Source organism: Acomys minous (assembly GCF_964271855.1).
Source record: "Acomys minous genome assembly, chromosome: 10".
In the NCBI taxonomy this organism is placed as follows: domain Eukaryota; kingdom Metazoa; phylum Chordata; class Mammalia; order Rodentia; family Muridae; genus Acomys; species Acomys minous.
The window spans coordinates 60,342,979-60,370,886 of NC_140491.1; the positions used below are offsets into that span (position 1 = coordinate 60,342,979).

A 27,908-nucleotide genomic window follows, 5' to 3' on the forward strand; every position below is an offset into this window, starting at 1 on the left:
ATGGGGGTGAACATTTGCAGTTCTGCTACTAGAGAGACGGAGACAGGGGACCCTGGGGCTCTCTGGCCACCCGGCCTAACTCTCAGTGGCAGGCTGCTAGCCAAGCCTATGTTGGAAATCCAGGTGGGCCCTAGGGAGACAACTCAGGAGGTGAGAGAACTTAGATCTCTGTGAAGCCCGAGGATCTGAAGTCCACCTAAGAGTTGGGCATGGCCGTTCCTTGTGGCAGAAAAAGGCAGATCCTGGGAGCCTGCTGTGTAGCCAGGCTTCCTAGCTCAAACAGTCCAGTTCAGTGAGAGAGCCTGTCTCAGAAAAATAAAAATAAAAACAAACACAAACCCCAAAACAACAATAGCAACAACAAACCCAAAAACCAACCTCCACAAACAAACAAACAAACAAACAAACAATCAGAAAAAGCATCTCATATCCTCTGTTCCATGCACATGCATGCATGGGTATATGTTTTCACACACCTGCTCATACACGTTACATCTCCTCCATATAAACATGGTCTCTAAAGGGGCTCTTGCCTCAACATTCATACAACACACACACACACACACACACACACACACACACACACACACACACACACACAGAGGCAGAAAACAAAGTTAGGTGCACATTTGAAACCCTTGGCTTGAGGCAATGTTGACAATTCATGAAAATTTTGGGAGAGCAAAGAAAAGGTCTGGATATAGGGAGCTCCATCAAAATACCTACACAATTTTTAAAAAAACATTGAAAGTTCAATTCTGAACTTCAAATGGAAAAACAAAAAACCCAGAATAGCTAAAACAATAAAAGATCATCCAGAGGAATCTCCATACCTGATCTCGGGCTGTACTATAAATCAGCAGTATTTAAAACAGCATAATACTGGCACAGAAACAGGCTGGTTTATCAGTGGAATTGAATTGAAGACCCAGATATGAATCTACACACATATAGTCACTTGATTTTTGACAAAGAAGCCAAATCCATTCGATGGAAAAAGGATAGCATCTTCAACAAATGGTGCTGGTCTAACTGGATGTCTATGTGTAAAAAAATGCAACTGGATCCATATTTGTTACCTTGTACAAAACTCAAATCTAAGTGGATCAAAGACCTCAACATAAAACCAGAGACACTAAGTCACTTAGAAGAAAAATTGAGGAAGAGCCTGGAGCACATTGGCACAGGAGACAACTTCCTGAACAGAACACCAACAGCCCAGACCTTAAGGTCAACAATTAATACATGGGACCTCATGAGGCTGAGAAGCTTCTGTAAGGCAGGAGACACTGTCAAGAGAACAAAACAACAGCCTACAGACTGAGAAAAGATCTTCACCAGCCCTATATCTGACAAAGGTCTAATATCCAAAATATATAAAGAACTCAAGAAATTAAACAGCACCAAACCAAATAACCCAATTGAGAAATGGGGCTCAGAACTAAACAGATAATTCTCAACAGAGGAATATCAAATGGCTGAGAAACACTTAAAGAAATGCTCAACCTCCTTAGTCATTAGGGAAATGGAAATCAAAACAACTCTGAGACTCCATCTTACACCCATCAGAATGGCTAAGATCAAAAATTCAAGAGGCACCACATGCTGGCCAGGATGTGGAGAGAGAGGAACACTCCTTCATTGCTGGTGGGAATGCAAACTAGTATAGCCACTTTGGAAATCTGTCTGGTGCTATCTCAGAAAAATGGGAATAGGGCTTCCTCAAGACCCAGCTATTCCACTCCTTGGAATATACCCAGAAGATGCTCCAGCACACAACAAGAAAATTTGCTCAACCATGTTCATAGCAGCCTTATTCATAATAGCCAGATCATGGAAACAGCCTAAGTGTCCCTCAGTAGAAGAATGGATAAAGAAACTGTGGTACATTTACAACATGAAATACTACTCAGCTATTAAAAACAAGGAATTCCCAAAATTTGTGGACAAATGGATTGAGCTAGAAATGATCATAAGGAGTGAGTTAACCCAGAAGCAGAAAAAGACAAATGGTATGTACTCACTTAATGTGCATACTAGCTCAAGGGGCATGTCCAATGAAAGTCTTCACTTACCATGAAACTGGAACAGAGGGGAGGACATTGTATTGGGACTCTGGATGAGAGAAGCATGGGAGAATAGCAAAGTAGAAGGATCCAGAGGGTCCTAGAAACCTACAAGTAGAACATTATGATAGGCAGATTTGGGCCTAGGGGTCCCACTCAAACTAAGGCACCAGCCAAGGACAATACAGGCCGTAAACTTCAAACCCCTACCCAGATCTAGCCAATGGGCAGGACATTCTCCACAGTTGAGTGGAGAGTGGGGTATGACTTTCACAGGAACTCTGGTGCCTCATATTTGACCAAGTCCCCTAGAGAGGGAGACCTGGTGGCACTCAGAGGAAGGATAACAGGCTACCAAGAAGAGACTTGATACTCTATGAGCATATAAAGGAGGAGGAAGTCCCCCTCAGTCAGAGTCATAGGGGAGGGGAGTAAGGGGAAAATGGGAGGGAGGGAGGAATGGGGGGATACAAGGGATGGGATAACCACTGAGATGTAATAAGAATAAATTAACAAAAAAAGGTCTGGATTTAGGGAGCTTTCTTTCACTTTACCCTAGGAAAGGCTTGAACATGGAGCTGGGAATGTCCTTTCATTTTTACCCAATTGCTGGCAATAATTAAAACAGTTAAGTTTTAGATCTGTCCAAGTTTGGTTGCAGAGGCATGTAAGCATAGAAGCCCTTAGTGTGGGCATAGGGTTTTGAGATTCTCTAAAAGACATCCCAAATGCATGTCAGGAGGAACGGACAACTGGACATTTCCCATGGGGACATGAGGTCAATAATCTGTTATGCCAGCCCTCAAAATGGGTAGTGACCAAAAGAACAGGTGCACAGACTGTTCCAGTGACTCATCAGTACTGGACAGGGACCAAAGAGCACAGCTCCCTGGCTGAGCTGGCCTGGGGCACAGTCATCTACCTAGTGCATTAGGAATTTTTCTGAGGCCAAGCGGCAGCAGTGGCAGCCTGGGGGTGCAACTGAGCCTGTTCTCACCCAGTGGAAAGTGTCCTAGTTGGAGGTCAGTGAAGAGGTTGGGTACCTCCACTCCCAATGAACCAGAGAGGTGTCAACAGTCTCTTGGACAAAGTGAAGCATTTACGTGATGAGGAAGGAATAATTCAGCTGGTGTTGGGTACAGAAAGGTGGCAATTGGGTAGTTAGGGAAAGGGGAGTCCCAAAACCCGTGAAGAGGGGGAGGAATGCCACCCTCAGAGATAGACATTGGTGAGAAACTTAGCTTTTGACTGACAGTGCTTATCTGGATTTCATTTGACCTGAGAGGTGGAGTTTCTGTAGCTACAAGAATCCTTCTAAGTTCATAAAGGGAGATAAATTTAGCATAATCACTGTTTGAAATCTGCAGTGAAATACACATTGTTAGACATGTACACAGTGTAGGAAAAGGCAGTAGACATGCAGCACAGCAGAAGCCTGGGAAAAGAAGTTTGTGTTAAAGTGTGAATAGTACCATGAGAGACACTTTAAGAAAGAGACAAACACCCCTACCCAGATCTAGCCAATGGACAGGCCATTCTCCACAGTTGAGGGGAGAGTGAGGTCTGACTTTCACACGAACTCTGGTGCCTCATATTTGACCATGTCCCCTGGATGGGGAGGCCTGGTGGCACTCAGAGGAAGTATAGCAGGCTACCAAGAAGAAACTTGATACCCTATGAGCATATATGGAGGAGGTAATCCCCCTCAGTCACAGTCATAGGGGAGGGGAGTAAGGGGAAAATGGGAGGGAGGGAGGAATGGGAGGATACAGGGATGGGAAAACAACTGAGATGTAATATGAATAAATTAATAAAATACATTTTAAAAAATTTAGAAAAAGAAAGAGACAAACAAAAGGGAATTTAAAATCTTGGAACTATGATAGGATGGTAGAGTGGAAAGTTTTACCATAATTAGATTAAGGAATTAGAGCTCCATTGATCAGTGTCAACCCTCTGAACAGTTAATCCAGCAATAGCATAGCAACAGGAAGAAATAAAGCATCTTTTAGACATGTTGACCTCCATAACTCACATTTACCAACTTAAAACACATTCATAGACCTTCAAACATTCATAAAATGTCTTTCTGGAAGCTCTAAAACATAGATGAGATTGCTGTAAGGAGTCACTGCCCTTTAGCTAAAAGAATGGTAACAAGGTAGACTGTATCCAGACCTGACAGTTAAAGTTTGGTCTCCTGCATATAAAGAGGGCTGGGAAGGTACCTGAAGTCTCCCATGATAGAAGCTGGCCATGTGACTACTTAGCCTGAGTATGAGTTTAAAACAGATCTGTAGCATTACCCTCCCTGTTTGGCAAGGCTGCTGAATCTAAGAGCCATTTGTACTCCACCAGGTCAAGGAGCTTCAAGGCTAGAAGTGTGTAAAGCTCTTGTGCTGCTTGAACTTGCAGTGGCTTGGCACAGAGAACAAGCCTGTGTGAGAGCAGTGACATCCATAGGACAAATTTGCCAACAGGCTAGGCTTTGGGACCAGTGTCTCATTCTGTTTGCAGCTGTCTCCTTTTGGCTGCCTCTGAAACAAGTCCCTGGCAGAGCTGACTCAGGCTGGACCCCAGCGGGAAGGGGCATTGTAGACCTATATTTTTCCTGAGGGGCCTGGAGTACAGTTGGCTGTAACTGAACCAGTTGGGAAGGCTCCTCTTGGGTTTTAAAGATTTTACCAGTTCCTATAATGGGGGATCAGGAAACATCCTTAGCCTTTTAATTAAGAAGGCAATGAGATGGCAGTTTCGTTTATCTTAAGAATATTTAAATAGGCAAACTCTGAGTATAGCTTATCTTAATACTTAAAGACTAAGACTTTAGGTTTTATCTCTGTTAAGTTGGAACATTAAAAACAAAAGTACAGTCCAAAGGGAGCAGAACAGTTTTGTATGATCCATAACCCTACATGTAGAATTTTAGGCTAACCACGGTTTAAGGCAGTGATTTAAATTTTAACATTGTAAATAAATGAATGTGAATACAGTAGAACATTATAAAAACCTTATCAAACCCATTAGCCAGGAAGCCTATAGTTGAATCCAGGTTAGCTGATGACAGGAGGAACAGCATTTATCTTGTTAATTTGAATAGACTTTCTATAACTCTGAAATAAGAAACATTTAGAACCAGGGTACAATAAAATGTTTTTTTTAATATAAAAGGAAATTTACAGTTTAAGTTTTAAATAATCTAAACATCACACCCCAGAAACAATCACATACCCAATAAACAATCTTTATTAAAGAGTTGGAAAATATAGTCTTAGAGAAAGCAAAGCTGCCCTGTCTGAGGTCCAGAGGCTTGGAGCCAGTCACTGTGTGCAGGTGATTGACCCTGCCCCTAGCCTTCCTTAGTGCACCTTTGCCAGGCTGTGCTCAGGGGCTGTGCATGAGCATCTTCAGTGAATCTCTGGCATATCTGTGGTGAGAAGGGGGAGGGGCTAGGGCTGTGGCAGGAAGCTAGCGGTCACGTGGACAGACCATGTGTAATAATTTCTTTAATGGAAGAGAACAGACAGTCCTCAAGCACCCCAGAAATGGTTTGGGGTCACTCTGGAACAGCACGGTTGCACAAGTTGTTCATGAAGTGGGGATTGGTGGTAGCAGGCACCATCTGGTTGCCCCAAGCCCACCCTATGGGGTACAATCTCTTTTCCCACCAGCCTCAAATGAACCATGCAATGTAGCAGTGCTGCAGCATTTTTTTTAACCTGGCTGGGCTTAGATCTAAGACCTTCCCCATGTGCAGGCAGGAAGGACAGGAAGCCTAGTGCCTGACTGCTCTAGGGTAGGGGCCAAGTTTAGGGCTTTTGGGGGGTGGGGGCAAACCAAGAGAGTATCTGTTTACCTCAGTGGTAGTCTTGAAAGCTGGTCAGAAAGACTTCTCCACAAGTGGCCTGGGGTAAGTGGCTAGGTTAGTATGAGACAGCCAGGAAATAAGAGAGTACTCAGAAATTTGTTATGGACAGTAAAGGGAGATGGGCTTCCATTGTGAAGACAATAGAATGGACCTCCAGTTTAGTAACTGAGTCATGGGCACCAATGTTATATTTAATAATTAGATAGTAAGGTAATAAGATGCCAGGCAACAAATACTATGTTGTAGAGGGGTTTAGTAGATGAACATGGGGGGAGAAGGAAAGGGAGAAAGGGTTACCCCAGAAAGAGACAGAGACAGAGAGAGAGAGAGGAAGAGTAAGAACAGAGAAGAAGTAGAGAGAGGAAAAGTAGTAGAGAGGAAAAAGAGAGAGGAAAAGTAAGAAGAGACCATGAGGAGAGTTTATTCTTTTATATAGCCCTGGGTAGGGCCATGCCCCCATGGCAGGTAAGCAGTGACATCACAGGTAGGCAGACTGAAGCAGAATGCTAGCAGGTTGCCTATCTGATGGCTCAGGCAACTGCTCAGGATTGAAAGAAGAAAGAGGGAAAGAAACCCAGGGTTCCTTCTCTAGAGACTGGCTGTACTGTGGCCAAGGAGGAAAACTTAAACTGACTACAATTTTTTCTACAGCTGAGGCTGTAAAAGCAGCTTCTAGCCAGAAACCTCACAGGGGTCTTAAAAGGAGGCTCTTTGATACCTAGATTGTTCTCTTTGCAGTGATCTCCAGTAAGCTAGTGTAAACTTGGGCCTGACAGCCCTAGAAGGCTAATGGTAAAGCCCTGAGTCTGATAACCTATTTGCAAATCTACAGGGAGATAAGAAACAAGAGAAAGATAGAAAAATGACCCACCCATATACACATACATTCAAGAGAAAACATGGATAAAGTTAGGTATCTTAACTTCAACTGGATGAAGTTAAACTTCCTAATTTCAACGCCGATTATTGTTGGTAACTGTATTTATATTTCTGAGAAAAGGGAATTAATTACCTTACAGTCCAAAAAGGGGCAATTAATTTAAAAAAAGATGAATTCTAAAATACATGTTTTAAAAGTAAACATTTCTTATCTATGTATCCATTACATAAGTTCATAGTAAGTTCAGAGTGACGAAGATTGACGAGGCCTAAAGGTTAACAGCGTCTAAAACTTACAAGGATATATGATTTTCAAAGGACTGACACAGCTAAACATTTTCCAGCTATATTAGTTCATAATGAATTCATGACAAGTTTATCTGTCTTTCATTCTAAGACACAGAGTAAATTTAAAATGACTATATATGATGCCACAAATTGACAAGGTATAAGGAACTATAAGAGAAAAGTTTGTATATTTAGACATTAAGGTTCATGTCTAATTTAGACATTTCTAGGTAGCCCCATTATATCTTGGATTCATGGGAAGTTTAAACTAACTTGTCTATATTTACTGTGAATACCAGGAGTCATGGTGCCATCTGGAATGAAGTCTTATCTGAGGGCACAAGTCGGCTTCAAAGTCATCCCCTAATGAGACATCTGGGCCTTTAAAATGATTTGAATCAAATCAGGAATTCCAGAGTTGGGCATTAAGTCACCTGAACAATAGTAAATACTCAAGAAGTTCCTGTAGGAAGTTTGCTCAATCTGAGCTGCTCAATACCCAGAAGGTGACATTTCACACCAACTCCAGAAAGTTTTCCTTTTTGGTTTTTTTGAGACAGGATTTCTCTCTGTAACTTTGCATTTCTTGGACTAACTTTGTAGACCAGACTGGCCTTGAATGTAGCCTTGGCTATCCTGGACTCGCTTTGTAGACTAGGCTGGCCTTAGACTCACAGAGATCTACCTGCCTCTGCTTCCCTGAATGTTGGGACTAAAGGCATGTGCCATGATGCCTGGCTTTAATGCCAGATTTTAGAGACATGCAGCAGTGCACAATTGATGGGTTTGTCAGAGGTTGGAAGCACTTTTGGGGTGCATCACGGCACAGACCTTGCAAAATTCCTGATCCTTTCCAGAGATCTCATGCCTACTGAACTTCCACAAATCAATGGCTCTTGACATTGTGTCAGAGACTAGAACAATCCTGGGAGTGTACCAAGATGTACCAAGAACTCAACCTCATGTGAAAACTTCAGAGCTAAATGCAGGGCCACCATTAGAATGTATAAATTTTTTGAGTTGACCACATAGCCAGAGAGGCAAGGGATGAAGCCAGAGATGATAGTACAAGAGTCTCAGTTTCAAGGTATAAAACATGTTACAGGGAATCAAGGACACAGATAGCAAATGCAGAATCAATGAGATTGACTTCTGGAATATACTTAGAACACACAGATCATTCTGAGTTGATCAGAAGAGACCACAGGCCCAAGGTATAGGATCTTCTGAATTGATCCAAGGACAGCATTTGGGATATATAAAAGCTGTGGAGAAGGTCTCAAAGCATGAAGAGCTGACAGCTGTGGAGATAACATCAGGGCCACATTTGGGAGCTGTGAAATCCATGTAGTTAAGGTCAAGGTCAAAGCTGGGACATGTCCAGCCTACGCTGTCAAAACTAGGGATGCAAGCACGTGATAGGAAACTTGAGGAGCTGCCTCCATGCTCCAGGTCAGAAGACATAAAACCTGAGTTTCTACCTTCAAGGCAAAAGTTAGAAGATTGGGAATCTGTGACCTTAACCCCAGGACAATGTCTAGAGAGGAAAAAAAAATCTAAAGTGGTTTTCCCAAGAACTTCCCAGGCCATAGATATAAAATCTATGAAGTTGACTCCAGGTTCAAGGATTCAAGACTTGAAAACTGTGGGTTTGTTTGGGGATATACAGGCTCAAGATGCAAATGCCATGAGTTTGAAACTTGAACCAAAAAAGCCAGGGGAGCATCCTGTGACCTTTGTACCAGGGGTGCTGTTTCAAGAGAATCCTATGGAGGGCATTTGACTTTTATTTTCATTAAAAAATAATAAATTTTTAGGTTAACAAAAATAATTGGTTTCACCAGAATGTTTCCAAACACACATAAAATCAAACTTTATACTCCGTGGTTGCTGTCCCACTGTTCCCCCCTGTGGCCCCACCCCTTGCTACCTGCTTTCTTTCCTTTCCCAAGACAATGCGCATTCTACTTATCACTTGTAAGTCATCACCTCTTCCTCCTCCTCCATAAAGATCTCTGCCTCCCTTCTCCTGATCCCCCTTTTAGTTTCAAGATACTTGAATGTTTAATCTCTAATATAGACCAATCTCCCCCTACAATTAAGAAAATGAAGATAACAGCAAAATCTGATAGCTAGTTTTATGTTAACTTGATACTCACTAAAGTCATCTGAGGCAGAAATCTTAAAACAAAACAAACAAACAAACAAAAAAAGCCAGGCATCATAACACATGCCTTTAATCCCAACCCTTGGGAGGCAGAGGCAGGCAGATCACTGTAAGTTCAAGGCCAGCCTGATCTACAAAGTGAGTCCAGGACAGGCACAGCTACACAGGGAGACCCTGTCTTGAGGAGGAATAAAGGCCTCCATAAGATCAGATTGTAAGCAAGCCTGTAAGGCATTTTCTCAATTAGTGATTGATAGGGGAGGGCTCAGCCCATAGTGGGTGGGGCTGCCCCTGTGTTCTTTATGAAAGTAGGCTGAGCAAGCCATGAGGAAGCCGCTAAGTAGCACTTTTCATGGCTTCTGCATCAGCTCCTGCCTCCAGGTTCCTGTTTTGCTTGAGTTCCTGTCCTAATTTCTTTTGATGGTGAACAGTGATATGGAAGCATAAGCCAAGTTAAACTCTTTCCTCTGGTTGCTTTGGTCATGGTGTTTCTTCACAGCAATAGATACCCTAAGACAGTGTAAGTAACAGAGAGGTGACTTTAAGATAGGCAGAGGATGTGCATATGTTACGTAAAGATTATACAGTTTTTATATATTGATTTGAAACAGGACTGCACAATATATCCCCACCTGGCCTTGAACTCTGAGAACTGCTTGCCTCTGCCAGAATTAAAGCATTTGGCTGGACATCATCTTTATGTGTCTGGAACATCTGCAGAATGTACTCTGATCCTGGGATCAGCCCTCTGCAGAAACTGAGTGGTCACTGTATTGATGTGGGGCAGCAGAGGCACCCACCGGGAAAGATTCCATCAAAGGCCATGGTTTGCTTACAGTTTTGGCATGACTGGTCCTTATACTCAGATTCAGAAACTCCCTAGAACAGAGACTCTAGTACACTTAGTACACTAAGTGCAGACCAACGCTGGGGCCTGTCAAAAACACCCCAAACTCCTGCAGGCACCCAGGTTACACCTGACCATCAGGACCCTAAGACTCAGTCCTCCTGGCCCCTGTAATGACATCAGTGTGCATTGTCATGTCCAGATTCCACTTGAGGAATCCCAACTGCCAACGGTTTCCCAACAGCCCAAGGCTTCTCAACTGCCCACATCAGTCCCTGGCCAGGCAGCGGTGGGCAGGGTGAGCCGCAGAGCCAGAGTGGTGAGGAGCGCTGTGGTTCTGCTATTGGGCTTGCAGATCTGAGGGACAGGCTGGCTAGGTGCATAAGGACACTGGAATCAGCAGCCCTGGCAGAGTGAGGGTGATGGAGGCCTCTGACCTTTGATTGTATTTTGAAAGTAGTAAGGAAGCTTGGGTCCCAATGAAGGATGGTTAGCTTGGATACCAAATCTGCTTCCCCTGACAGGGATCCAGAACCTGCAGGGGAGGAGAGTGTTGCCTCCTAGCTGCACTGTTTAAGGGGATGCCCATGCAGTGTTAGATTCAGAAAAATGTTGCTGGGTATAGCCTGGAAGTCTGTATTTCCATCACTAGAGCATAGTAACCTGGTGGGTTGTAAGGGGACTTGTACTGGCTGCCCTGGATCCTATGTTGTTTTTGTTTTAAATTTCTGTTAATGTCATGTCCATTTTCTTAGAGAAGCCTATTTTTCTTGTCTTTTTATTTTAAATAGTACCTTTCCATGTGTTCTTTCTGCTGCATGTTAACTATTAAACTTCCCCTCAGATGAGAAGGGAAAGGAAGCAGTGACTTGAGGCTTTTCCTAGATGAATTTAGATGCCTATTCTTTCTTGTTTTCTTCTTTTAACAAGTGGAAGCTGTTGGTTAAGAATCTCCAAGTTCAGGTAACATTGACAGGGAAGGGATTAGAAGCGCGGACTTCTATTCTCCCAAGTGCAGAAGGCCTGCTAACCAGTGCCATGCACTTAGCAGATCTCAGTAAATATTTATTAGTGTTTTAATATGTAGCATGGTCCTGTACTTTTATGTACCTTAGTGTATGTGTTAACAGAGCTTTTGATGAAAATTAACATTTGTTGACTATGTTCCAACTCTGTTTTAAACAGCAAAGAGACATGGAAATATAGCTCAGCTGGTGCTATAGAAAACAGCTCTATTCCCAGAACCCCTGCAAAAAGCTGAGCCTGAGTTCATCCAGAAGTAAAAAGAGTTAAATGGTATATACTCATTTATATCAAGACACTAGCCCAAAGGGCAGGCACCATGAAAAACTTTACTTACCAGGAAAGTGGGTCAGAGGAGAGGACATCCTATTGAGACTTTAGGTGAGAGAGGCCTGAGAGAATGAGGAAATAGAAGGATCCCGAGGGTCCTGGAAACCTACAAGAGGAACTTTATGACAGGCGGATCTGGGTCCTGGGGTCCTCCTCAAACTATGGCACCAGCCAAGGAAAATATAAGCAGTAAACTTGGAACCCTGACCCAGACTAGCCAATGGACCAGACATTCTCCACCATTGAGTGGAGAAGGAGATCTGACTTCCACACAAACTCTGGTGCCCCATCTCTGACCACATCCCCTGGATAGGGAGGCATGGTGGCACTCAGAGGCAGGATAGCAAGTTACCAAGAAGAGACTTGATACCTTAAGAGCATATAGGGGGGAGGGCCCCCTCAGTCACAGACATAGGGGAGGGGAGTAGGGGGGAAGCAGGAAGGAGGGAGGAATGGGAGGATACAAGGGATGGGCTAACAATTTAGATGTAATATGAATAAATTAATAAAACACTATTTTTTTAAAAAGCTGAGCCTGGTGGCACAGGCTTTTAATCCCAATGATGGGCAAGCTGTGACAGGAGGATCCTTGGGGCTCACTGACCAAGTAGCCTGATTAATCAGCAAACCCCAGGTCCCGAGAGAGATTTTATCTCAGAAAGAAAGATGGGTGGCCACTGAAGAATGACACCCACATGCTTAATTGAAATTCCTTTTCTATGTAATTTTTGGCTTTCTATGATGATAAATGTAAGACAGTTTTGAAATTTGCTTAATATTTTAAATAAAACTAACCACTTTTATTTACTATTTTTAAAATTATGCTATCAAAGTTAACATATTATGTAGAAAGAGACATGAGGAAAATGATGAATGAGCATATTAGGTAATTTCAGATCCTAGGAGACCTTGAAGACTGGCATGGGGCTTTGCAATACAGTGACTGTCACTGCAAGTAGTTGAATTGAATATAAACAAGGGTCATTGAGAAATCTAAAGTTTCCCATATAGGAAGGGGTTAGGGATGAGCTGGTGTAAAAGTCCTTATTGTGTAAGCATGGGTGACCTGAGTTCAGTCCCCAGAGCTTATGGTAGAAAGAGAGAACAAATTTCCAAAAGTTATCAGCTGATACAGGGCACACACACACACACACATACACACACACACACACATACATATACACAGTCAATGGGAGATGGGCTAAAAGAAAAGAAATACTGGAAATAATCTCTTTCTTCCTCCAAAGACTAAAAACCTCTCAAGTTGAAAAAGGCTTAATAAGGGCCGAAGAGATAGCTCAGCAATTAAAAGCACTTGCGACTCTTGCAGAAGACCGGCATTCAGCCTTACACCAACACCAGATTGTGCAGCTCACAGCTGTCTGTGTCTCAGCTCCAGGGGATTTGATATGCTCTTCTGTATTCTGTCGGCACCTGCACACACATGTGCATATATCCATAGACATACACATATACACATAACTAAAGAGAAAGTAGAAATTTAAAAACAAGACCGCTCATGTGGAGTTTACTTATTTAAAACATACAATTCACTGGTTTCCAGGTCATGCACAGAGCTATGAAACCATTATTGTTATCAGTTATGGGACATTTTCATCATCCCCCAAAGCAAAGCAAAACAACAACAACAACAACAAAAACATGGCAATTACCAGGCTCGCCCTATTTCCCCAAACCATTATCCACTTCCTGCCTCTAGGGACTTAACCAATTCTGGTTATTTCATCTCATTGTGGCATGTATCAGCATATTTTTCATATTGTAGAAATATATTCCTTTCTATGGATGTAATACATCTTATTCATCCATCTGGGTTTTTGGATATTGCTACTAAAAATAATGATAATGTAGACTTGAAGAGTTAGGCCCTGAATGAAATATGGCTTTAATATTTTGGTTCTTTGTCACTGCCCTGGGAAAATGATGGTGAGATGCACAGAGCCAAATGTCAGCCGGACAGTCATATTAGCTCATTTGGGACATGTTGAATGAGATGATGGCGGATATTGGAGTACAGTCCATCTGGCAGATGCTTAGACATGTAGATCTGGTCCTGGGCTGGAGGCAAGGCTAGATGTGGAGGTTTTAGTGGTGTGAATGTGTAAGGCTGGGACAGGTCTCTGGAAGACAAGAGCTTAGGGACTGACAATAAAATTGAAAATACATCCACATTTAGTATGAAGGTAACAAGTGAAATTTTTTCTTTAAAATTTTCACCCATGACCTGGTTGGTGGTACACACCTTTAATCCCAGTACTAGGGAGGCAGAGGCATGCCACTCTCTGTGAGTCTGAGGCCAGCCTGATCTCCATAGTGAATTTAAAGACAGTTAGGAGCAAGTCTCTCTCAAAACAAACCAATCCTCACTTTTTATACTTGTTTTAGGTACATCAGAGGTTTGTTTTCCTTTTGTCTTTTGGAGAGTTGTTTTATTTCTGGGATAGGGTCTCATGTGGCTGAGGCTGGCCTTGATCTCTTGATGCTTCTGTTTCTCCTTCTCAAGGGCTAGAGTTTCAAGCATCCATTTACATGCATTTGAAAACACTTTACTTTTCATTGAGTTGACCAATGAAACTCTGATGAAGAAATTGTTCATTTCCCACATCTCTCCAGTATATAGCGCTAAATATGTGCATTTTTGTCTTCCTAGAGCTGTATTATAAAGCACTTCTGTGAGAAGAGATTTGTGCCTAAATACCTGGCAGCAATCGGATTGACCATGGAGTCAGTAAGTATTGTTCCTCTGGCCTGTACATGACACAGATACTCAGTGTGTCCTTAGATAGTCTGCATCTACATCAGAGTGTGTGGGGGGGGTTAAGCTGAGAGAGAGGCTTGGGAGATAAACTGGAAAAGATGGGGCTAAGGGACAACACAAATCCTAACTGGCAGACGGGGCACCTGGGACAGATGTCTGTGTAAGCAGGTCTGACCAGCAAGTGTGTTCTTAGACTGTTTGGTCTTTTGTTGGCTTATGATCTTGACAGTTATTTTGCATTCCAGCAAATAGATCTGAGAAGGGTCAAGTTGGAGATAAGTGGGGATTTATTTGGAGGTAAACTGGGAATGGTTGGAGAAAGGATTAAAGCAGCAAGAAAATCACCACAAAAAGGTTGAGTTAGGTAAACAGCACATTTCTTAAACATGGCATTTCAGTCCTTTGGCACCCCTGTTCAGTCTCTCCCCTCAGGGTATCCAGGTACTGTTGTGCACTGGGCTGGGCTGGACTGGGCTGGAGAGAACGAAGCTTAGCTGCAGCAGATGGGCTAGTTGGTGGTGGTGGTGCCTTCTCTGAGGTCTTTTTTTCAGTGAAATAGCTCTCTTTATTGAGGGGTGAATAAGGACTGTTTAAACCAAGGGGAGGCCAAGCAGTGGTGGCACAAATCTTTAATCTTAGCACTCCTGTGGCAGAGGCAAGCAAATCTCTGTGAGTTTGAGGCCAGCCAAGTCTACAGTGTGAGTTCCAGGACAGCCAGGGCTAAACATTGTCTCAAAAACCCAAAATAAACAAACAAACCTTGGGGAGTGGGTAGGGGTTCACAGGGTGAATGCACATCATTGACTGGGGTGGAGGTGCTGGGAATGCTCATCTGCATGGAGAGGAATTCCACATGCTTGCTGAACATGTTCTTATAAGGAGGGGAAGTCTAACCAGAAACCTACCAGGCTACACGACACCTTGTTGCAGGATATTTGACTCAATTTCTAGATCTTCTGCGGAGCCTACTTTTCAATCTTCCCTGTAATTTCTACTCCTGCAGCTGCATCTTCATCCCTCTATCGTCATTCTTGAACACCTTAAACTTGCAGTTTCTTTTTAAAGATCCATTTACTAATTATTTATACACTGTTCTGCCTGCATGTACACCGGCATGCCAGAAGAGGGCACCAGATCTCATTATCAATGGTTGTGAGCCACCATATGGTTGCTAGGAATTGAACTCAAGACCTCTGGAAGAGAAGACAGTGCTCCTAACCTCTGAGCCATCTCTCTAGGCCCCTCTTCTTTTGTTTTGTTTTGTTTTGTTTTTCATGACAAGGTATCTCTGCATAGCTTTGACTTTCCTGGAACTCACTCCATAGACCAACTAGCCTTGAACTCAGAGATTTGCCTGCCTCCTGAGTGCTGGGAATAAAGGCGTGCACCACCACTTTTGGGTACATTCTGGATTTTCTATTTTGTTCCACTGGTTGGTCTGTTGATATGCTGATGCCGTGAGCTTAATTACAGAGGATTTATGGCATAGGCTTCAGCCCTCACGGGAATAGAATAAAGTTGAAAGGGTTGTCATCAGATGGTCTGCTTTTTGGTGTCTGGTTTCCTATCATGTTTTCTGTTTTATAGTATGGCTCCTTTACCCTGGTGCTCTCGCAGCCACTAACTCCTGATGTGTAGTTCCAGGGTAGGCTAAGTACCAAATGGGTTTTGAATACAGTGAGCAATGGAGCCCACGTGCTGCTGGGGAAGATCCCACAGAACCACATGCTGGACCTCCGCATTGCCAACTCCAAGCTCTTTTGAAGGGCATTGGCCATGTTGCAGGTGGGAGCGTGATAGGAGGCTCCAAAACCTAGACTGTCACAGAATGTATTTTTACAAAGTCAGGAAGGGGTGTAGAGTTAACGGCTTTTTTCTCCATGGGTGTATCTTTCTTGGAAATATCCTCTGGTCTGCATGCATGCACACACAGGTACATTGAGGGGGTCCCAGCAGGTGTCACACAGGAAGTGAACCAGGTGAAGAGATAAGAATGAAATGCTGATGCAGATCTACTTCATGAGCATGGATCGGACATGGGGAGTCCAGTGCCAGGCAGTTTGTTGTCAGCTATTTGAAACACAGTACAATCTGAGGAAAGGTTTCCAGGCAACAATCATTGCACTTCCAGGTGCACACTAAAGCTTAAGATGCGTCTACATAGAAACTCCTTTACAGGCATTATGAGAGTGTTTCTACAGCTAAAAGGCCTAGAAACTAATGTGGTCTCTGGCCAATAGCATAGAGGTTAGCAAGCCATGAAGTACTTGTGACATCTCTTTTAAGGATGGGTAATGGAAGTGGGGTACAATATTACATTCCTGTAACCCAGCACTTGGGGAAACAGAGGCAAGCAGATCTCCGAGTTTTAGGCCAGCAGGGTCAGAAAAGTGAGTCCAGGACAGCCAAAGCTACACAGAGAAACTCTGTCAAAAAAAAAAAAGGTCTGGGCTGGACTGTTTTCACTTTTAGTGGTGTCTTTTGATTTCAGCAATAAAACTAAATGTCTTGTTTTGAAACCTAACCTCCAAAAAGTCAGTAATAAAACTCAGTACCCGGAAAAAAGGAAATTGGGGGCTTCATGTATTCCAGGCAAGAGAGAAGCTGTGTTCCAGATAGTATTCGTGAGAGAAAGACAATGCCAGTTAGACAGCCTCCTTGGGACTAGAATGAGTGCCACATCCACTCAGAGACCAGCGAGCAGAGGGCTTTGGTTACACCCTCCCCTGGTGTTTGCAAGAAAGAGTATAAGGAAGTCTGGCAGTGCTGGGTACCCTTTGGTGGTTGGACCCAACAAACACTAGGAAGGTGTCTGAACAGCCTTAGACTTAAGTTCTCATAAGTTTTGATATATCAAAGGCACCCGAATTCATCCCCATCCAGTCTTCAGGTGTCTACAACCAAGGCTCTCACTGTTGAGATCTGGCTCCCCCTAGTGGCAGAGAAATAGCCAACAAAGAGATGCCCCAGGACCTCCCCCATGGAGTTACAGGAACTTTTAGTGGTTAGGACTATCTTGGAATATTACAAAGGGAGGTCGAGAATCTAGGACAACAAAGGAAAAATGAGACAAATAAAACTTGGAACTGTTTAAAAACTTACAGAGGTTATACAGAGTGAATAATAGAGAGTTAAGTCTTTGTCAGGAGATTCAAAAATGTCCCGACCCGCCGGGGTTCGACTAATGCTCAGGAGAAGAATTTTCCTGTATAGGGACAGAACACAAGACACGAAGAAGGGGGCAAGTCTGGATTCTGATCAAACTCCGTTTATTGAAAAATTTCACGAAGTTTTCATAGGCACAGAGGCATGGGTATTTGTGTAAGCAAGGGTTGCTATGAATACCTAACTCTGGAATGTTCCAGAAGGTGTCTACCTTTACGGCTGCTATAATTGCAGAAGAGAGAAATTCCAGAGAGAAAAAGAAGTTGTGAAAATCTGGTTAGTCAGGAAAAAGTTCCCGGAACTGCTGCTCACAGGCAGCTGCTTTAATCTGATCTTACCAGTAGTCTTACTGGAAAAGCTAGTTTATAGCAAGAAAGTAGCTCGGGGGTCTAAAAATGAGCAGCTCCCACAATAAACCACAACAGGTGTCTACCTGCCAAACTACGACAGGGTCAGCAGTTTTCTGGTAAATGGCAGACTGCTGGAGAAATAGGAACCTAGGCTCTAACAAGATGGAAGAACATTGTCCTTATAGCCCGTCCCCTACATAAAAGAGCTAAAGAAGTTCAGAAATTTGTTAGAATGGAATAAGGTGTGGAGGCATGCACCTCTGATCCCTTCACATGGAAGGATGTGGTAGGAGATTGAATTGGAGGCTATCCAGCAAGATTTTCTCCCTGTTAAATAAATTCCTCAGAGACAAACGGGCTACAGCGTGCTTCTCAATACTAGCACTCTCTGGAGAAACCAAACATCTGAGGGGATGAAAACATCAAGAGCATAGGCAGTGATGATGACACAATGACGACAGGGAGCTGACCCTGAAGACTCCAGGACTGAAGAAGATAAAGGAAGTGATCTCTCTGATATCCATTTGCTGGATCAAAACCAAGAGGACTTAGGGTAGGAGACAGTTGGATACTGAACATGTTTGAAACCTAATATATTAAAAATGGAACTCATGATCCAATGTTATTTTCACAACTTAGGCCAGCTAGCATGGATCTTGAATATTCTACAGAGTGTGTAAGGTCAAAGAAGGGAGTTTGAACCTGGTAGGGGATGAAAGTACCAACCTGATTTCACATATGGTCTCAACACACACAGCTAAATGCCCAATGTCCCACTTAAACTCAAGGCAGGGTTTGTCAACATGGATTAAATCTAGTGTGGCATATAGAAACTAGTTATAAAACACTCCCCTCATGGGAGAGGGAAGAACTGGTCTCTTTTCAGCTGGTGACTGACTCCAAAAATGAGCTCTGTTTTATAGGGTCCCCAAACTACACAGTGATGGCATATATCCAAATCAAGCAGGCAGAAGAACTTACCACAGAAAAAAACTGGAAAAAAAATGGAGCACTAAGATGAATAATGACAATAATGAGCCGTAATACAAAGCACAAGAGAAATATGCACACATTCAAAGCAGTAAATATAATCGAACAAAGAATGAGGAGAAAGGAAGGCTAATGTTTTGTGCACAGGAACTTCAAATAATATGTGTGTTATATTGTTCCTCCAGGACATGGGGACTCAGTCACGCTAGCCCCTGTACCCCCAACAGGAGATCTACAGACCGCTTCCAGGAACAAAGTATGAACAAAGGGAAATGGTAACGCCAGGTAGAGAAATGCATCACGCACTGGCCTAAAAAGTACTTGGCACTGGGGTCACAAATTGATAGCCTATCAGTCTTGGTATGCTGGAATGCGAAGGACGGGTACCACTGCTGTGTGTTCCCCATCCCCATCCACCCCAAACACATAATCTCAGTCTAAACATAAAGAGAACACCACACACACTCAAATTTAGGGCCTATTTTTTCTTTTCTTTTTCTTAATTTCTTAATTTCTTTTCTTTTTGAAGTTATAAATCCTAGGACTCAGAGGACTCTGGGCTTGATGTTCACCAGCATGGTACTATGGATTAGATACTGAACATTTGTGAAGAAATACAAAATCCAAATAACAGCTGGATTTTACTTAATATAAAGGCACTGATTTTTTTTTAACATAGGATTTGTTAGCTCAAACTGGCTTTGGCTTTGCAGTGGAGCCAAGGATGACTTTGAATTCTGGATCCTCCCACCTCCATCTCCCATGTTAGTCTCGTGGTTTTTACAAGTATGCTAGAGTTATATAATGGGGCTGGGGAGATGTCTCAGTGGTTAAGAGCACTGGCTGCTCTTGCAGAGGACTTGAGCCTTGTCCTAGCGCCCCCTAGTGGCTTACAACTGTCTGCAACTCCAGTTCCAGGGGATCTGATGCCCTCTTTGGCTCTCAGGCATGCATGTGGTGCACGCAGGTGCAGGCAAAATACCCATGTTAAGGATTCTTGAACAAAGGTCAATGGGATTTTCTGTACTATTGTTTCAGCTTTTGGTTATTCCAAAATAAAAAATATAAACGCGGCAGTGAGACAGTAGGTCCTAAGAGAGGGTGCTCCTCGAAGGCCACTACTCACAGTGATGTGTCTCAGGGCGACAGAAACTAGAGAACATGGAGACCCGTGGTCTTACAAAACCAAGCGCCTCGAAGTCTATGTGGGTTCCCACCTCAGCTGTCCTAACTCTCTCCGATTCTACATGACTCTGTGTGCTAAGCTGCAGTGTGAAATTTATGGCAGTGTACTCAGTCCAAACTTAGGACAGTGGCCGGCTCCAAAGAAAATGGGAGTCAGAACAAGCCATTTTGGATGCCCTTTGAAACTTTGCCTCATCACTCCTCCCTTAATAACAGTTTGTGTAGCTAGGCCCCAGAAGATTCCTGGATGGATTCTTCCCTGATCTTTGGCTATCAGACATCTCAGTACAGAGGGCAACCACAGGAAAGACTGTGTGCCAGTTGTGATGTCATGGAATCTCAGCCTGGAGACAGAATCTCTCCAGTTGAGAGAGGAATAGGCTTGAGAAATGGTACTAGTTTGGGAGCTGGGTATCCCACTGCCTGCCAGTTTCAGCTTTATAATTTTCGTTTTGTTAGTTAGTGGAATTTGGGAGTTGTTTTCTTGGAGCCAGAGCCAGAAGCAGGTGGCACCCAAGACAAAGGTAGGTAATAGCCACTCTATCCTGGACCTCACTTCTCCACATGCTGGACCCCTGTAGGTTTGTATAAATGCTTAGCCTCTGGGCCATAGGAGGAAATGACTGGAGGGAAAGGGAGAGTTGAGACAGCATGTCTCTCTCTCTCTTAATTCACTTTAGAAGCTTTAGGCTGAGCATGGTAGTGCATTCCTTTTATCCCAGCACTTGGGAGACAGAGGCAGGAGAGTCTTTCATTCTCTGTACTAGGGGCCCTAGCCAGGACAGAAGAACATGGGGGAAGGAGAGTCCTAAGGCTGGAAAGGAAAAATGAAACTTTATCTGGAGATAACATTTGGGTGTAGAATTTTTATCTTGGAATTAACATATGAGCTAAGCAAACTTGAGTGACAACAGCATAGGGAAAAGTCAGTTGTATTTCTTGACACCATCGACAATCAATTAAAGAACCAAGCTTCTGTGAAGATGCCACCCAAAATAGCAGCACATAGGGTAAAGCGCTTTACCTAGTGTGTGCAAGAGCGTGGGGTTCTATCCCCAACCCAACATAAAGATAAAGAAATATTAAATGTGCTTGTCTAGTATGATGAAGCCCGGAGCTTGGGCCCCAGCACACCACATGAAACCTGCTACAGTGGCCACATGCCTGCAATCCCAGCACCTGGGAGGAGGAAGCAGGAAGATCAGAAGTTAAGGTTGTCCTGGTTATGGAGTGGCTCCAAGGCCAGCTCTGGTTACAGGAGACCTTGATTGGGAGAGGAGGAAACAAAGGAGAGACCTGGAGAGTCATCTGGTTTACTGCCGTTTCTGAGCACAGCCTTGGAACCCAGTACAACAGCCAGCCTGTGTTTAAGGCCATCCCAGCCCAGAAGACAACCGAACAGCATGTACTAGTAAGCAGGATCACGGCAGCAGTTAAATACAAGTGCGCATTCTCTGAAATTTGTCTACTTCAAGCTGTGAAGAAGCTGCAGCTCAGGGATCCCAAGCTTCTCAGGAGTGGTCTTGTTCAGTAGGTCTGGGCCCTGAGCTGCGGAGGGGCACAGGTTGCTGGGGCAGAAGCAGCACATTCCAGCACGCTGAAACTGGGTCTGCCCCACGTGCACCTGTTTGTCTAGAGTTAATGGCTATTACTTTGTTAACATTATGTAAAATAAACAAAGGATGCCTATGTGACAAACCTTACAAGTGTTAGAACTACTGGCTTGTACACATCAAATCCCAGGAAAAGGGGAGTCACTTACAAAGCCAAATACGTAATCCTTCAAATATACATAACACATATTCCAATATTTTTTTGTCACTCAAGACTTTTTCAGTATTATATTTTAATTTTGAATTTTGTTCTCTACTGCTATATTGAGATTATATGGTCTGTTGAGATATCATCACTACCACATCAAGACACAGATAACCACAATTCAATTTGCTACATTATAATGAGTTCAATTTGTTTTCAGTTAATAAAATAAAAAAGCAAACTGCAAATCTCAAAAAAAAGAAATATTAAATGACCAAGCATAGATATAAATAACACAAGAGATGTGTAAGATATTTATGCAAAAGCCTATTATTGTATTAAAAGGAAGATAAAACAGAGAGGAGTCATGTTTATGGATCGAAAGATTCATTAAGAAAACCTAGGTTTTCTCTTAAGGTTTTGTCTTATCTCTTCTTTAAACAGCCCCAAATTGAGCAATTTAAGCACTATTTCAAGCATAACACGTGATGTCTATTGGCTAAGGATAAATTAAGACATAGTAAAAAACAGAAACATTATATAACACTGAGAACATTACTTTCACCGAATGAAGGAATGTATACTAAATGATTATTATTTAAAATTCAAAATCACAAAATAACACATGTGCTAAGTGATAAAAGAAAAGTATTTATGATGAAAATCAAAATTGTTTAACTATGAGGAAAGAAAAAAAGGCAAGTGGGAAGAAGCACAGAGCACTCCTAGTGTGCTGAAAGTGTTTGTGTATGATGTGTGTGTGATGTGTGTGTGTGCATGCATGCGTGCGTGTGTGTGTGTGTGTGTGTGTGTGTGTGTGTGTACACACACATGTGTGCATGTCATGGGGCAGGTAGAAGTAGAGGACAACCTGCAAGGGTCAGTTCTTTCCATCTGCCTTGAAGGTCTTAGGAATTCAATGTAGGCTGCCAAGGCTTGGCAGCAGGCACCTTAACCCACTGACCACTGTTTAAGTGGCTGGTTCCCTTGTTAATGCAAGTCTCTAGAGTATGTGGCTCATATTTACTTTGGAGTTAGTACTCCACACAATAATATAGAACTTAGTTTTAAAAAACAACTTATATGTATGTGTGTGCATGTATGCACAGATGCCATGGCATGCATGGGGAGGTGAGAGCACATCATGTGGAAATTGCTTCTCTCCTTTTACTATGTGAGCTCCAGAGATGGAACTCAAGTCATCAGACATGGTGTCACAGATATTATCTTGCTGATATCTTAGTATATTTAATAAATGACTCACAAATAAATAAATGAGATGGTAACTAATGATATGGCTAAGGAAGACAACTGAGTTGATACTTGATGTGGGACATAAGAATATCCATAGATGAGATGAGATGTATTGTCAATAAAATCTCCAACCTAGAATGTAAACCTGACTTAGTGTTTCTTTCTGTGTTTCTCTAGGCTTCGAAGCAACAGACCCAGAAGCTCACAGGTCAGAACAGTTCTACCCCTTTTTGCTACCTCAAGGCTGATGGCAGATCTGCTTTAACATTCTAGTCTTTAACAGCATGTGGAAGAAAGTGGGGAAAGGGGATGTGACTGGAGAGTATACCATCTTTCTAACACCTTCCAAAGTCATGCGAACAGCCCATATCCCTCCTTACCTCCCTTTCTCATGCTTCTCTGTCCATGTATTTTTATGTAAAGCCCAAAGTGTGGGAAGGAAATTCAGTGGGTCAGGAGAATGGATGAAGATAATCCCCAAGAGTTTGATGAAGGATGTCTGTTACCTGTATTCCTCTAGCATAGATTTGTGGTAGACATCTTTGAGGGAAAAATGTATCAGAATCTCTGTGTCCCCCACTGCCATGTACTTCCCAGTCCCGTGCTTCTAATGGGACGCTTACAGTACATGATGGAGAGAGCATAGCATGGACTTTGAAAAGACTTGATAGCTGTGCTGGGCCACTAATTGGCTCCATGATAAGCACAACTTCACCTTTGCCCTCATGGTTGTTAAATGAAGGGGGTTCTCTTAGAATGACATCAGCAGGCACTATGCTAAATAGCATCTTCTTTACTCCTATTACCAGCTTCACAGGTGGAAGAAGCCAGGCTACATTTTATTAGTGGTGACGAAGTGACGGGGTAAGCAGAGTCTGACTTCAGTCTGTCCTCCTGTCAAAATGCCTGTGCTGGCTTGGTTCATGCCAACCTGATATAAGCCAGTGTTGTGTTGAAGAGGGCACCTCGACTGCCCCTTCCAGATTGCCCAGTGGGCAAGACAGGGTGCGTTTTCTTAATTGATGACTGGTATGGTAAGGTCCGGCTCACTGTGGGTGGTGCCACCCTGGACTGGTGGTTGTAGGTGGTATAAGAAGGCAGGGTGAGCAAGCCATGAAAGCAAGCCAGTAAACAAGAGTTCCTCCATGGCTTCTGCATCAGCACCTGCCTCACAGATCCTGACCTGAGTTTCTACTCTGGCTTCCCTCAGCAGTGGAATATGATCTGAGAATAGTAAGATAAAACATATCATTTCCCCACTAGTTGTTTATGGTCACGGTGTTTAATCACAGTGATAGAAACCCGAATGAAGGTACCATCTTAATTGTAAATGCTATAAGTAAAATATTTGTACTTCATTTACTATAAGAACAATTATCTCCTTCCTAGATTAACTATTTCTACTGGGTTAGCTTACTGGTACTTTAATATCACTTCAATTCCATTGGCATTCTTTGCTGTGTCCAGTATTACAGGATTTCATATCAAGTGGACCCAGGATTATGCACTATGGGCAATATGCAAGCATCTTGAACAGATCTTACGACAACTAGAAAATGCAAGGTCAGGAAACAGAGTTTCTGGGTGGAGGGTAGAGAAAGATTTAAAATAAAGGAAGGAAGAAGAAAACAGAATCAAAAAAGAGAGATAAAGAGAAAAGTTTGAATAATAGAAATTTTTAGATGTATTTATGTTTTATGTGTATGAATGTTTTGCCTGCATGTATGTCTGTGTACCACAGGCATGCCTGCTGCACACAGCATCCAGAAGATTGTATGTATCTCCTGGTACTGGAGTTACAGAAATTTGTGAACCAACATGTGTGTGTTGGGAATCAAACTTGGGTCCTCTGGAAGAGAAATCATTGCTCTTAACTGATGAGCCATTTATCCAGCTCCCACAGCAATGAGGTTTTGTGTGTTTGTTTATTAAAAGTATATTTATATTACACATATTTTTTCTTTTGTGTGTGTGTGTGTGTGTGTGTGTGTGTGTGCATGTGTGCACATCTGTCCCATATCATGTATGTGGAAGCCAGAGGGCAAGCCAAGGCAATCAGTTCTCTTCTCCAACATGTGTGTCTTAGTGATCAAACTCAGGTCTTCTGGCTTAATGGCAAGCACAGATGTGTGTGTGTGTGTGTGTGTGTGTGTGTGTGTGTGTGTGTGTGTGTGTGTGTAAAATGAGTGTGTCACTTCTTTGGTGCCATCCACCTTGCTTACTGAGATAGAGTCTCCCACTTGGATTCACTGATTGGCTATGGCTGGCCAGTTCGTGAGCCTATGGATGCACTCGTCTCTGTTTGCCCAGCACCAGGGCACCCTGTCCTTTCATTATCATGTGGGTTATGGGCATGGACCTCAGCTTTTCTAATTGTGTGGCATGCACTTGACTGACTGACTTGTCTATCTTGCTCTTGATGGAGGAATTCTTCATGCACATAATTGATGTTTGTGAACGCAACTCCTTATCCCCATCACATCTCCCTTAGACCAAGCATATTTTGGATTTGAAATGACTATTCCCTTTCTTCTTCCTAATTTTCCTTTACTGGCTCCTATGAAAATGAAAACATTTCTCTTGTTTTTCAGGGTGATACTTGTGGGACAAAGTTTACATGAGTCCCACATTGTGTCTTCTTCCTCTGTCTCTGAATTGTGGCTCAGGAGGCTGTCTCACCTGCCTCCTACTGTAAAAAGGGAAAGCATTATAGTGAGTACAGCACATCCTCTGGATCCTCCAACAACAGCTCAAGCCTGTCTTATCTCCCTGCCCTTTCTGAAGGAACAACTTTGCAATCCCACAGCAATAGTGGACCTGTTTCCCTGCCAAAGACACCCTCTATGTCCAGGAACCAAGGCACACCTCAGAGTACTTTTAAGATGACAGATCCTGAAAAATCAGTTGGTTTTTTTTTCAGGATTTGTCAGTTCTTCCTCCCTTACATGGGCCAAATTCTATTTTGAATGAGAGCCGGGGACCCCTAGTATGGTCTCCACTCCAGCTCTCTCCTTCTGTCAGAGGAGACCTGGAAGGGCATATATCTTGGAAGGTTTCTGCTTTGCGGAAACACCTAGTACCTCTGCCTGTAAAGAAATCCTGGGACATGCTCAATGATCTGGCAGAGGTACCAGGGGTCTCTGAACAAGGAGACCCAAGACTCAGTTGCCTATACCCATTCCTCAGAGCGATGAGGAAAATACATACAGATCTTCAGGTGTTTCATCACTTCATTCACTGAAAAAGGATCCAAAGCACCTGTCAGAACAGAGTATAGAACAGAGGGTCATAGATCTTCCAGAAAAATGGGTACAGCCACAAAAGGCACGAGTACCTAACATGGAGCTGGCACCCAAAATGCCATGTTCAGCCAAGGCCAGCATAAAGGTCACACCACTGCCATTGCTTCAGGTTATGACTTAATGGGACTCAGCCCAGAAGCACACTCGAGGGTGACCACATCTGTGAGATTTTCCCCAAAGCCATCTACTCCAGGACAACCTCATCAGAACATGGACCCTTCGAAATTCACCCCATGGTGCAAAGAATTGGGCTATTCAGAGGTGAGCTCAAGGCAAAGTCACAAAGTGATGAAGACTGCAGTGTTGGCCTCCAGGACCTGGCCAGAAATGAAGACTACTCTAGAGATGACACCATCAAATCACGAAGATGTGAGAACAACCGGAGGGGCACCAGATAAAGGGGCAGCACCTATAGGAATGAGCCAGCAGCATCCAGTTATAGAATCCAAAGTAGTGCCAGCTACACCGCCACTTCAAGAAATGGGATATTTGGGAGGACACACAATCCCACAACCTAAGCTCATGGATTCAGTGAACTCACCCTGGGACTCACAGGATATAAAATATGAGAACCCAGTCCTGGATCCAAAATTGCCAAGTATGAAATCTGTGGACATACCCACAGATTTAGTCCCAGAAAGGGCAAAACATAGACTGTTGACCTCAATGATGGTATCTACCAATTTGGCCCCAGAACTTTATCAGCAGAATGTACACCCTGAGGAATTAACCCCCGTTCCACAATCACAACATAAGGATTTCATGCCATCAGCCCCAGAGTCTCAGCTTCAAGGTGTGAAGTCGGGTTCTGTTCCATCAGCCCCAAAGTCTCAGCTTCAAGGTGTGAAGTCGAGTTCTGTTCCATCAGCCCCAGTGTCTCAGCTTCAAAGTATGAAGTCATGTTCTGAGCCATCAGCCCCAGAGCCTCGGCTTCAAGGTGTGAAGTAGCATTCTGTGCCATCAGCCCCAGAGCCTCGGCTTCAAAGTGTGAAGTCTTGTTCTGTGCAATCAGTCCCAGAGTCTCGGCTTCAAGGTGTGAAGTTGGGTTCTGTGTCATCAGCCCCAGTGTCTAGGCTTCAAGGTGTGAAGTCAGGTTCTTTTCCATCAGCCCCACAGTCTCGGCTTCAAGGTGTGAAGTCGGGTTCTGTTCCATCAGCCCCAGATTCTCAGCTTCAAGGTGTAGTCTGGTTCTGTGCCATCAGCCTCAGAGTCTCCACTCCAAGGTGTGAAGTCTGGTTCTGTGCCATCAGTCCCAGTGTCTCCGCTTCAAGGTGTGAAGTCGGGTTCTGTGCCATCAGTCCCAGAGTCTCGGCTTCAAGGTGTGAAGTTGGGTTCTGTGCCATCAGCCCCAGAGTCTTGGCTTCAAGGTGTGAAGTCTGGTTCTGTGCCATCAGCCTCAGAGTCTCAGCTTCAAGGTGTGAAGTCGGGTTCTGTGCCATCAGCCCCAGTGTCTCAGCTTCAAGGTGTGAAGTCAGGTTCTGTTCCATCAGCCCCAGAGTCTCGGCTTCAAGGTGTGAGGTCGGGTTCTGTGCCATCAGCCCCAGTGTCTCAGCTTCAAGGTGTGAAGTCGGGTTCTGTGCCATCAGCCCCAGAGCCTCGGCTTCAAGGTGTGAAGTCAGGTTCTGTTCCATCAGCCCCAGAATCTCAGCTTCAAGAT

General features: G+C 43.4%; 1 protein-coding gene and 1 pseudogene across 2 annotated transcripts in view; both read left to right on the top strand.

The window, feature by feature from the left end:
• LOC311607277 (uncharacterized protein) lies at positions 1-27,478 on the top strand (the record flags this gene model as incomplete). Its single annotated transcript, XM_084798951.1, has 7 exons — positions 1-150; positions 10,318-10,434; positions 14,140-14,217; positions 23,127-23,157; positions 23,759-23,813; positions 24,417-24,512; positions 25,541-27,478. 7 exons carry the CDS (start codon positions 1-3, stop codon positions 25,833-25,835), a joined length of 822 nt encoding a protein of 273 aa, XP_084655077.1. The 3' UTR covers positions 25,836-27,478.
• LOC311607278 (E3 ubiquitin-protein ligase pellino homolog 2-like) overlaps positions 26,312-27,908 on the top strand; it is a 34,327-nt pseudogene continuing 32,730 nt past the window's right edge. The window contains exon 1 of the transcript in view: positions 26,312-26,512. The product of the transcript in view is annotated as an E3 ubiquitin-protein ligase pellino homolog 2-like (transcript). The remainder of the gene's footprint in view (positions 26,513-27,908) is intronic.